The sequence below is a fragment of the Athene noctua genome, chromosome 5 (genome assembly GCF_965140245.1).
Source record: "Athene noctua chromosome 5, bAthNoc1.hap1.1, whole genome shotgun sequence".
NCBI classification, from domain to species: domain Eukaryota; kingdom Metazoa; phylum Chordata; class Aves; order Strigiformes; family Strigidae; genus Athene; species Athene noctua.
Genome location: NC_134041.1, coordinates 33,198,378 through 33,210,356, shown reverse-complemented (window position 1 = coordinate 33,210,356; position 11,979 = coordinate 33,198,378). Strand labels below are relative to the sequence as shown.

The 11,979-nt window shown below is 42.7% G+C and overlaps 1 protein-coding gene across 4 annotated transcripts in view; it reads right to left on the bottom strand.

The window, feature by feature from the left end:
- Window positions 1-300: 300 nt before the first annotated feature.
- DHX9 (DExH-box helicase 9) overlaps window positions 301-11,979 on the bottom strand; it is a 28,212-nt gene continuing 16,533 nt past the window's right edge. For all 4 annotated transcript variants that reach the window (XM_074907020.1, XM_074907021.1, XM_074907023.1 and 1 more), the window contains 9 exons: window positions 11,718-11,870; window positions 9,925-10,085; window positions 7,894-8,005; window positions 7,083-7,244; window positions 6,798-6,925; window positions 5,469-5,698; window positions 3,022-3,137; window positions 1,912-2,112; window positions 301-737 (listed from right to left, as the gene is read on the bottom strand). In XM_074907020.1, coding sequence (XP_074763121.1) covers window positions 479-737; window positions 1,912-2,112; window positions 3,022-3,137; window positions 5,469-5,698; window positions 6,798-6,925; window positions 7,083-7,244; window positions 7,894-8,005; window positions 9,925-10,085; window positions 11,718-11,870 — 1,522 coding nt within the window. In that variant the 3' untranslated portion in view covers window positions 301-478. The remainder of the gene's footprint in view (window positions 738-1,911; window positions 2,113-3,021; window positions 3,138-5,468; window positions 5,699-6,797; window positions 6,926-7,082; window positions 7,245-7,893; window positions 8,006-9,924; window positions 10,086-11,717; window positions 11,871-11,979) is intronic.

The following is an 11,979-nucleotide window of genomic DNA, read 5'->3' as shown; positions in this document are numbered from 1 at the left end:
AGAGCTCATCTGCTGTGCCACCAAGTGTAACACAGCAGCATGGAGGCACAAAGTGCTGCCTGGCACAGAGAGAAAACCACAGCAGCAAGGCCTGTTTGCACAGTTGACTGGGCAACAAAAAAAATCCCCACTGAGCCTAAGTTCTGTAATTTGAAATTTCTTCGGCAGAGAATGGTTTTAAACAATTAAAAGGCTGCCTCAGAAAACCTTAAACCTCCTACAACCAAAACTAACACCAAACTGCTTCAAAATCTAAATCCAAATACAAAAACTAAATGTATAGCACATAAGTCTTTAAAAACAAGCTGTTTATTAAGAATGAAATCATACAACCTGCAGTAAACTCCCTAAGGGCACAATATATTACAGAGCTGTACTTGCACTAAGGAACTGCAATGGGAAACAGACTGGTAAGAGGGAGATTCAGGAGAGAAATGGGCTTTTGTCAAAGTGGAAATATGTCACTGAACTTCTGGAACTACCACCCACCCCTCCCCAGCTGCCCACAGCCTCCTCTGTAGGCACCTGCTCCTCGATACCCTCCTCCCCCTCCTCGGTGGCAGCCTCCCCCTGGGCTCCCCTGGGCTCCCCTTGCTCCCAAGCGCCTGCCAGAGTAGCCGTAGCCGCCGTAACCTCTACCCCTGTAGCCAGAGGCGTGTGGGAAACCTCCCAAGCCTCTGAAGCCGCCTCCGTTGTCGTAGCGAGTCATTTTGGGGGGACGAGGACCATCGCTGAACCTGGCAGAGAGAAACATGATTTGAATCATTTCTTATTTTTAAACATTAAGAGGAATAATCAATTGTCACGATATTCAGTTATGCTTGCCTCTATTTTCTGTTAATATGATGTTTGAATTACAGTTGCACTTTTGCACGTTTTCCACTTTTTTTTGCACTTTTCAGTAAAGAAAAGCTGGGAATGGCCTGATGTGCCACATCAGCAGTCCTTCCTCTAGAGAAGAGAAGGCTGAGGGGAGACGTCATCACCCTCTACAACCACCTGAGAAGGTTGTAGAAATCTGGGGATGAGTCTCTTGAATCAAGGAACAAGCATCAGGACAAGAGGGAATGGCCTCAAGCTGCGCCAGGGCAGGGTCAGACTGGCTATTAGAAAGTATTTCTCTCCAGAAGGGGCTGTTAGGCGTTGGAATGGGCTGCCCAGGGCAGGGGGGGAGTCCCCATCCCTGGAGGGGTTGAAGAGTTGGGCTGACCCAGCGCTGAGGGATCTGGTGGAGTTGGGAATGGTCAGTGTGAGGTTAAGGGTTGGACTGGAGGATCTTCAAGGTCTTTTCTGACCTTGATGATTCTGTGTTTCTGTAACTCTCAGCCAGGTCTACACCTGGGAAAGTAAGTTATCTCCTTGCTCACACTTCTCCAGCTCACACACACAGACCGAGCCCTGTTCCTGTGTATGTGAGCACACTGATCTTTTATTTTGCTCCTCACAAAACACAGTGAAACGTACACCGAAGCTGTTCTTTGTTTTGATCTTTAAATTACCAATAGCTCACAAGTGTTCTCATTTTTCTTTGCTTCAGAAGCAAGACATGAAAGCAAGGGGCAAGAGAGGGGTGCAAGCACAGCCAAATATCTGCTTTGTTTCTAGAGACAGAGGTGAACAGGTTTGCCCCAAATAAATTATCTTTTCTTAAAAGTCATTTGGAAGAGGCAATGACAGCTTTTACTCCTGAGAACCACTTGCCCTTCCTGTAGAAACAGGCAGTGCCCTGTCTACAGCACACTTTGAACATGACCATTTTACATATGCTAGGACTATTGATTTTGTAGCCAAAGCGCAAAGCCTCTCCTGGTGATTTTAGCTCTGGGCTCCTACAGCCACCGTGCAGGGCAGGAGCAGTGGAGCTGACTGGGAGGTGAGCCCCGAGGTGCCAGGCCTCGGAGCCGAGCTAACCTGGCACTGGTGGCCACGAGGCTGATGCCCGCAGCTGAGGGCCTGGAGAGCTGACGGATGACGTTCAGCATTCGCTCATTGGGTGGGTCCAGCTGCCGAATGATCTCAGGATCTTTAGACACTTCCACAACAAGAGCCTCCACCGCTGCACGCAGAGCGGTGATGCAGGCAGCCGCATTGTGGGGCATCTTCAGCTTGATCCTACAGCACAGAGAAGTATATTAGATATATCATGACTTTTAGAGAGAACCTGTTACAAAAGATGAACTCTAGAGCGGTTTTTCATTGAGCACTGCACATACCAAGCCAGAAATCTATATTCTCATCTCTGAAGTTTTAATTTGTCAATGAAGGGATGTGAAATTCAGGAGGAAAATTTGCAAGATCCCTAAAGTCTGACATGGTTAAAACATAACTATCCTTCTCTTTAAATCTGCTCTTGAGATTTAACATACTCAGATAACACCGAAACACAACTCCTAGCGTCAAAACAGAAAGATACAAACCCAAAGTAAACTAGAAACATGAGGCTCCTCAAGATTTTGAAAACTCCAGGCCACCCTCAAAAATATTAGTGAATTAAGCTTAAGCAATTCTTCACCTCCATTTTACTGACCAGAGAGGGGAAGGAGGGGAAGAAGAAAAAAAAAAAAAAAAAAAAAAGAAGACATCCAGATGGTATTTGGTTATGGCCACAAAACGCATGCTGCCAGAGGCAACCAACTGGTCCTTAGCCTCTCTCCTTAAGCTGTTTCTGAGACTTAAAAATAAAGTTTCCTCAGCCTCTGCATGAAGAGGAAGTTCAAAATACCTAGTACCTCTTGTTCATATTTCAGTTAAAGGGGAAAAAAAAACCAGCAGTTGTTTGGGAAACTGCCTGGTATCATGTTTTCAGTTTAAGCAGATAATCTGCACAAAACAGTGCTGCCAATATAAAGCCCTCCCTTCCTCAGAGTAAACAAAGGTAAGGCCCTCACCATTAACCTGTGTCGCAGTGCTTGCTCTAGGGTCCCTGTTCTATAGAGATTTACGTCTGTGCTAGTAGTCGCTCGCCCTCAGACTGGGCTCTTTCACAGACCTCAAGATTATGAGGACCAAGGAGATCCATACCAGTCATCTACCAGAATGAGCTCCCCATCCGACAGGACTTTCTTGGAGGCAAAGAGAAGCAGCTGCAGCGGGCTCACCAAGGTCATCACTTTGGCAGAGATGGCTCGTGTTCGAATCTGCAGGTGGAAGAGGAACATGACTCTTGAAATAGACAACAGATCCCTACACCTTCCTCTGGACACTGAAACCAGAGAATTTTGTAAAAAAAACCCAACACAAAAAAATCTAGGTAAAATTACAAGAACACACATGCACACAAAATCGAACACTAGGCAGATGTTTACAGGGATTCAGCACTGGCTGGTGTAAAAAAGCCTCCCCAAACCACCTGCCATTTAAAAGTATTCATTTTTCCATGACTACATGTTTGCAATGATGCAGCTGTCCTTTTGCTAGAGCCTTCCTCACGTTCTGTCAACCTAAAAATGACCAAGGCATAGCTGACTTATCTTCCCACCTTCGGCATCGCTGGGGCTGTGATGAAAAGCTCACGTTACCGCTTTTGTTGGGTCCTGCACATGCAGATTTGGAAGGTGCTACACGTCCATGCAACCAGCCCGCTTCGTCATTTGATAGAAACAAGACCTTAAGCTTGTCCTTTAAGTGAGCACTTGGACAAAAACAAACCATCTGACCTAAGCCAGAGAGAACAGCACTGACTACACAGGCTACTGCCCTTCATTTTAGAGAGGAACTGAAGGGTGGTACTTTGGATTTCAGCCTCCCACCCTGAGAGCTGCCCCTCTCCCTCCTTCCTTTCACACAGGAGCATGGTGGAGTGTGATGGGCAGAATTCATTGTACTTGCTTGTCCTCAGGGAGTTTTGTTCCTGTCACATATTAACTCAAGAGAGAAGCAGTCAAAAGCTGGAAATTGTGGCAGAAAATTGGCCACGACAAGGAGCGTTGAACTTGCGGGTCAGAGACTGCCAAGTGCAGCAGGAAACAGGTAAGCAGACCTCAGAGAGAAAGTGTCTTCTAGCAGGTAAGTAATGAGTAGGGAGAGTGCTGCATGTAATCTTTCCTTCACCCCAGTCTTACCTCAGCCACTCTAAAGCCTCTGTCTCAGCCACTTTTAGTTCCCATGTGTATTTTGATTTAATAAAGCACAGCTTTTTGAGTTCAAAAGTCTTCTGTGTTTTTCAGGGGAGCTCACTGTACAGAGACAGTCAAGGCACATCAAAGGTCTGACCCACTTGGGATCCTGACATAAAGGACGAAGAAGAGGTGAAGCCTCGCCGCAGCTCTGAACTGCGTGGAAATCCCAAGTAACAAGCTGAGCCCCCAGCCAGTGCCCAAAGGAGTCAAAACTCCATTTATTACCAATCACAGAATCATATAATAGAATCACAGACTGGTTTGGGTTGGAAGGGACCTTAAAGGTCATCTAGTTCTAATCCCCTGGCAAGGGGACACCTTCCACTAGCCCAGGTTGCCCAAAGCCCCGTCCAACCTGGCCTTGAACACTGCCAGGGAGGGGGCAGCCACAGCTTCTCTGGGAAACCTGTGCCAGTGTCTTCCTTATATCTAATCTAAACCTACCATCTTTCAGCAGTGGCTTATCTGCCATTACTATAAGAAGTTGCAAAAAGGACTGAGGATATAAATCAGCATATTCTGAACTAACCAGTGTAAACAAGGGAACAAAGAAGAAACCCCTCCACATGGCTGTGCTGGAGTAACTGCTCACAGGCAGCGCAAGCAGGCTGGCAGCCCAAGGAGCATCTCATGGCTACGTCCTACACAAAGGCACTGCGTTCCTTTGCTCCTGGAAAGAAGGGGGAGCAGGAGCAGGTGCCTTTGTGATGGCCATCACCAGAGCACATGACAGCACACAGGGGTTTAAGTGCACCTGTACAGTATGTGCAGAGCACAGAGAATTAACAGGATGGAGGAGAAGGTCAGGGGGGCCCTGTGGAAAGCATCTCAGGGTTTTTAGGAGATGCTTGGGAAATGGGAACTGTTCTCAGCAAATAACAGACTACCTACATGCCAGAAAGGGAGCACCCCAGTGCCATACTACATGTTCCTGTTTTCTCTCTGGACTTGTAAGTAGCAGAAGTGATGAAGGCAAAAATTCTCTAGTGCCTAATCAAGTATGAAAAAGCTCCCAAAGCATTCTCTTAAGGAAAATAATTGAGATCTTTATGAGCTGGCTGTTTTCACAAAACTCACAGGAACTTTCTATGCAGCTCTGCTACTGAATTTGGTGACTGGAAGTTACTGGAAGACCGAATGACACCATGACCATGTAAGATTCACTGTTAAAAAACCCCAAAACAACAAAAAACCAAAACAATACCCCATAAAACCAGAACAAACAAGCTAAATATTGCATAATGTTGTTTTTTCTTAACTTAGTGTTGTTTTTCCTTTGGCTTCTTTACCAAAAAGATACTCCTAGACAACTTGGCAGCACATGATCAAGAACAAATTCAAAGTCTTTACCTTTTCACCAAAAACAAAAAAAGGCGATGGATACTTGATGTCCTGGCTGCTGAAAGGGCAGTTGACAGATGACTTGTGGATGAGTGCATTGTGCCCCTCAGTGGTAAGAATTTTCCTCTTCTCCTTGTGGTAGCAGACATTGGGGTAGACCCCAAAAGCAAGCAGGGAGATTACAACATCCAGACTACTATCTGGTCCAGTGTTGTTAAACGGTTGAGTCATCAAACATTCTGTTGACAGAGAACAGAAGACTGGCTCGCATCCACAGGTTGTGTAGGACTACACAGCAGAGTTGTTTAGGATCCTGGATCAATGCATTTTCTGATTCAATCAACTGGTAGATGTGCATCTGTTATCAAATGACCTCTGCACTCAAAAGCATTTCAGTTCTACATTCAATTTTCAGTTTATTCATGGAGAGCAAAAAGCTGAAAAATACTACTACAAAAAGATATTTTTCTCTCCCAAGCTGTTCAAAAACAAGGAGAGAGGGGTTTGCCCAGAATGTGCTGTACCACAGTGTGTTTACTGTCATTTGTTTTGGAGACAGACCTTTTGGAGGCAGTCAGAATGGATGTTTTCATTAATTTATTTGTTACAAACCTCCCCAGAGTCTCTGGTGGCTTGTTTTCAGGTCATCTTGTCCAGAAATAAAGTTAAGGATAAATGCAGCAATGAACCTAGCAGCATGAGGAGAAAAAAATTTAAAGGAAGAAAACAAAAAAAAAAAAAGAGGGAGATGAACGTCTGCTGAACCCAACCAGCCATGCCATTTAACTGAGTAAGCTCCTCACAAACATTAGGAAAATTCAGAACCTGGTCATTTTTCTTTTTTCCCCCTTAGAAAATTGAGTAATATGCCACACTACTGCACATCCCTCCTACAGCACAAGCGCCGCCCACCCCCAAAGAAATCACAGGGCACACAGCACATTGTTTAGATCCCACAGACTCCCGTAATGAAAAGGAGGGAGAAAGCACAGCACAGCACATTCTGAGGATGCAATAAGTGAAGGAGAAAAAAAAAAAATCAGAGAGGTAATTCTCTAAAGACAATTGCTTCACAGATTTTTTTAATTCTGCAGCCCTAACTTCAGCCTCCAAAATCTCCCTATGTTACACCACAGCCATCACAACTTCTCTGGTTGATACAATTATGAGAGAATGAGATGGCACTAAAATTTCATCTGAACACAACTGTAAAAGCAGAACAGCTTTACGGCAAACCCACTATAGGTCTCTGTGCTTTTCTGCTCATCATAGATTATTTATTTCTCATCTCAGAATAAAAAATGCAATCACTAAATTACTATGTCCCAGCAGAATCACCTTCAGGGAAGCCAGAAGTAATAAGTATATCTTTCAGCTGGACTTTTGCTTCCCAAGTCATTCTAAGAGTAGCCATGCTGAGTCTTTTGTGTTCACAAAATCTTTTTTCTGCTTCTTCACCACCCATTCTAAAAACCAAACAGAATGGAATTAGAAGTCTATTCAAGAAAAGGAAAAGCATGACAGTCTAGCTGCCATAGCATCCACTAACCTCATCTGGTCACAAAACTGCTCACTCTGTGTTACCCATAACTTACCACCAAATTTTGTGCCACAACAACATACCTTGCATCATCCCAGGCTTGGAAGACAGAGAGCAAAGCAACATGATCTGAAAACCTGTTCCCAGCAAAATTCCTATGGACATAACCCAGGCGTTTGCCTTCACTGATGAAAGGTTCAGGGAAACAGGTGGCTGCAGAGATGGTACAAAGAGCATCTCCCACACTGAAAGAAACCACAGAAGGTATCAGGACAGGGTTTATTCACAGTACTGGTGCCAGCAGCTGCTACAGGCTGTCGATACTAGTAAAAACTTCTCCATTGGAGACCTTAGTGGTTTGGTCCTAATCTGCCATTTTTTCACATAAACACTTCCCTGGAAGTGGATGGCAAATTAGTTCCAATTCCAGTACTTCCACAACAGCGAGTGTTGACAAGCCCTTCGTCTATCTTCCCTCCCCTTCCTCCAATCCACACACCATCTTCTGGTGAAAATGACCCATCACAATTACAAATAACAGATCTTTATTTCTCCTAAAGCAAAATGTGTGGATTCATTTTTCTTCTTATCTAGGTGACAAAGATCACATCTCCCCACCCCTAGCTCACTGCTATACTCAAGTATTTAGAGTCCCACACTTAATTCAAAAGTAATCAGCCTCTACCAGTCCCTTGCAGTTAACTCTGAATTTCATCACAACTTTATTCCCTATACTCTAAGTTATTTATTCTCTGCTCTCATGAATATTCAGTTTCCTATCCCCAGTTGTAGCATTTTATCACTCATTCAGATGTACTGTTTTTTCTCGACTTGTAGAGTGCATGTCTACAGGCTCAGGAACAAGAAAGAGACCACTGAGACTACTAAACTTACTAGAAAATACAGCCCATTATCATCATCTTGCCAAGACGAGGTTCAATGGGAAGTCTGGCTAGGATTCTCCCAAGAGGTGTCAACTCATCATTGGAATCCAGGGCATCAAGCTCTGAAACGAGATCTCTTATTATCAAAAGACAGTCAGCTAATCCCAGAAACCCTTAGGTAAGAAAATCCGAATTTTAATAATTGTGTTTAAATAGAACCCCACGCATATTATTTAAGTTTAATGTTGTTTATAATATTGCCAACCTGTTTTTCAAAATTGGTCTGAGGTCAAATATATTTTACTCTAGCTTTGCAGATGCTTTACTACCTCCTCTACAACTAAAATAATTCCTATTTAATTCATGTACATATTTTTCCATTTCTTTTTAGTTTGCTTCTGTACAAACCACTATTACACTATCAAACTTATTTCAAGTCCCTATATTTGATCTTATTAATTTAACCTAATTTCTACCTCAGGAAAATCAAAGCAGCCCTATCACACCCAACTGTAGAGTCTTCATTGCAACTGTCAAATCACAGAACCCTCTCTTCATCAAAGAGAGCACCACAGACTTTCTCTTGAACGAGGCTTTGTCTACCCTTCCCTCCTTCCATTACCTAAAAATTGTCTCCTGATCTTACCCTCAAAGCTATCAAATCACTGTCAGTAATAAAGTCAAACAAGTGTTTGCGGCCATTTGCTGTACAGACTGAAAGGTCTTGTGAGCCTCTTTATCTTCATAAAACTCTTTTTAAGTCTGCATGACAAAGAAAAACAATACAAGTTTTGAAAAACTGGTTTAAGATATAAATCATAAACACTAACTTATAGTTTCCATACTCTGCTTACAAACTACTTTGGGAAACTTCAGTGTAACTATTATAAAAGCTTTACATTTGAAAAAAAAACCTTTGTAGCCTCAGCAAATGGGCAAGTAAAGAAATAAAGGACTCCTTAGCTGCTATCAAATCCATTTCTCCTAGTATCTATTGAACTCAAAAGCCTAAAAAATACTTTGAAGAACAGCTTGTCTCACCATCCTAAAAACGTACTAATAGTATACATATACAGAAAAATCACAGGTCATCCAGGAAATGGAGGCACATGCAGAAACATCTATTTGATGTTAAAGCTGAAAACATCTGTCTTTTCCCCTGGAAATTCCTTGCATTTCATACCTGCAGCATAAGAAAAGCACTAACAATTTTTAGATCATTAGTCATTAAACTTGAAATTGTACCCCTAGCTATGTTTTTCATTCTGGTCTCCCTTCTGTATACAGGCAATGCAGGCTCGTCACACAATTTTTTCATAAAATCAACAAACAGATATTTCAGTTCTTAGACATTTTAAGAAGGGCTTATTTAGTGATATTTGCAAAGCATGCTGACCTTTGAGATCACTGCTTTAAATCTAAAGCATAAATTTAGGGTTCCTCCCTGCTTCATTTTACTCATATTCTAGTTAGTTCCTTGAAGAAACTGGGGAGACAGCTTAACCCCCACTTCAATTTCTCCTGTTCTAGAAAAATACTGACACTTGCACATTCATAAACTGGAGATTTAATTACCTTAATAAAGACAAAATACTAAGATCTTGGGTCAGCAAACTGTACAAAGCGGTAATTATTCAACAAACTACTAACCTCTCTTTTTCAGTACTTTTATAGTAGTTTTGAAAATGCCTTAGGCACTGGACTGAGTCTATGTCATACAGAGCAGTGCCACAGCTGGAAAACAGGAAGCTTGAAGCTAGCATAAATTACTGGTAAAATAACAAAACAAGGCTTAAGTTTGAAGGCTCAAGTTTCTTAAAGAAATGACACTCCACTTGGGAATTCGAGTATTTCTTCAGCTGCAAAAGACGCTGCCACCCACACGATGCATCCAGGAAACACCTTGCTGTTTCAGACAGCATGCTGCTACACAAACAATCGAACCAGAGATGGTCAAGCAGTCTGTAAGTGATCATTACACATGGAAAATTGCTTGGAGTCAGCTTCATTAACATACTATCTTGGGGACAAACAGTGATACCTCTCAGCGTGCGTTCTGCTTCAATCACTGCATCCAAAGGTGGTGGTTCTATTGCTTTGGCCAAAAATTGACCAATTCCTCCCAGTCGCAGCAATTTGATGCTCAAAGCAATTTCATGAAGCGGTGTTCGAAACATTTCAGGGGTCATATGAGTTTGAAGTCTGGAATGAGAAGAAAACAAAAAAGCCCACATTTTTCTGAGCGTAGGCTTTGATCAACATCATGGGTCATTCCATCGCCATAAACTACTGCCCTCCTAAGCAAATACTGCTTCCCAGCCAAACCACCAACTCTCATTGTGTTCCTCTAACCTAGGCTCTTCTACCAGTATTTATCTCCCGTGCTTCTCAATTCTCATCTCAGGGTAGATTTACAGTGGAAATGCACAGAGGTAGAGCCCTCACGTCACCACTACCCAGCATGGTTTCTAGCGTGAGCTGACCACATAGTCTGCTACAAGCCCAAGTTGCAGTACAGCTGCATCCAGCCCCACACTTGTCCCCTCACAGTCATCTCCTACGTTCCAAAGGAAGGTCTTCCACTCCTGAGGCAACCTGCTTTCAGCCTGCCTTACGTACAAGCACTTCTCTACTTGCCCTTCTATCAACTCCAAACCACCCAACTCCTGCACTTTTCTCATGGTCAAAGCAGAAATGTATTTTTGCTGAATGCTTTCCAAAGGTGTTTTTCTGGTAGGAAAAAAACCTGATGGAAACAGAGCTCTTAAGTCTTCAGCATAGTATTGTTAACAACACTTCAGCTTGCTGACTGAAATATGAACTTCTAGGAATGACTGCACTCAGCAACAGAAGAGGTTTCAAAAACACCTTGAACAGATAACCATCATTCAGCTGGTACCAGATTTAGATGGTATCTCTCAAAAGATTCTCAGCACAAGCCCACAAACACTCTCTCTCCTAAGCACCATAGAGCTAGTATATTTTTTTCTTATATTCTTTGAAGGAAGGTAACTTTAAAGTCATGAAGCCCATGATTACTTCAGTAGCATAAAATCAGTTCACTGTCAAAAATTCTTAAAAACCACTCCACCATACTAGACAGCAGATCTAAATAAATTTGGGCAATTCAAGGAAAGTTTTTGATCAGCTGATGCCTTCAGAAGTTGCAAAAAGCAGAACATTAAACACAGCTATGCTCTCAGGGCTATTTGAGAAAAGGGCACTGAAACTTTCATGAGAGAGATCAAACACTAAGTGTAACAGCTGTGTAGACTTCTGCAACCAGTAAAAAAGATTTCCGTGGCTCTAGCAACTGAGAAACAGTTTGGCAGATAGAAGAGGTCAAAAGTTTCAGCAGCAGGGAAGGTGCTAGAGCAGCATGAAGGGGTTTCCTGGCCACGGCATGGGAATGGAGGGAAAAGTAACATCTGTCTTCCCTGCTTTTTACCACTTTAATGACAAAACTGCCTGTTATGTGAAGATGCCAGGTGTCCACAATGTTTGAAGGCAGACTTAGAGCTTTATCCTTATTACAAAGCTTTGCCTCAATTCCCAAGCAGTATTATTTTTCTCCTGAGAGGTTCTGTAGATTGCAGTTAAGTTCTTAATAAAAACACAAACTATTTATCCACCTCCTACTATGGGTAAAAGCACATAAACATATGTAAATTCTTTTTAAGCAGAACAACTGAGATATTCCAGTGTGAACTGACTTTGTGCACCTCCTCTCTGGGCTTTCTGAAAAATTATTTCCCCAGTTTGATGAGAAGTAGCACACAACAATTCTGGGGGAAGTCTCTGAGGTTATTTTGCTTCTAAAGAGCATAGCCTCACCTTTCAAATCGAGCTCTGCTGCACAAACGGAAACAAAATCCAGCACGCACACGTCCGGCTCTTCCTTTCCGCTGCTCCAAATTAGTTTTGGATGCCCAGACTGTGGCATAGTTTGTCATGTTGTTATGAGCAGTGAACAGCTTCACTTTTTGTCTGTTACAGAGAAAAAAACCTCTTAAGATCAGATGTTCTTCATCTTAAGTCCTGCCAATTCAGTTCTTACTTTATTCCTTGCAGCCACACTGTTTTCAAGAATCAAACC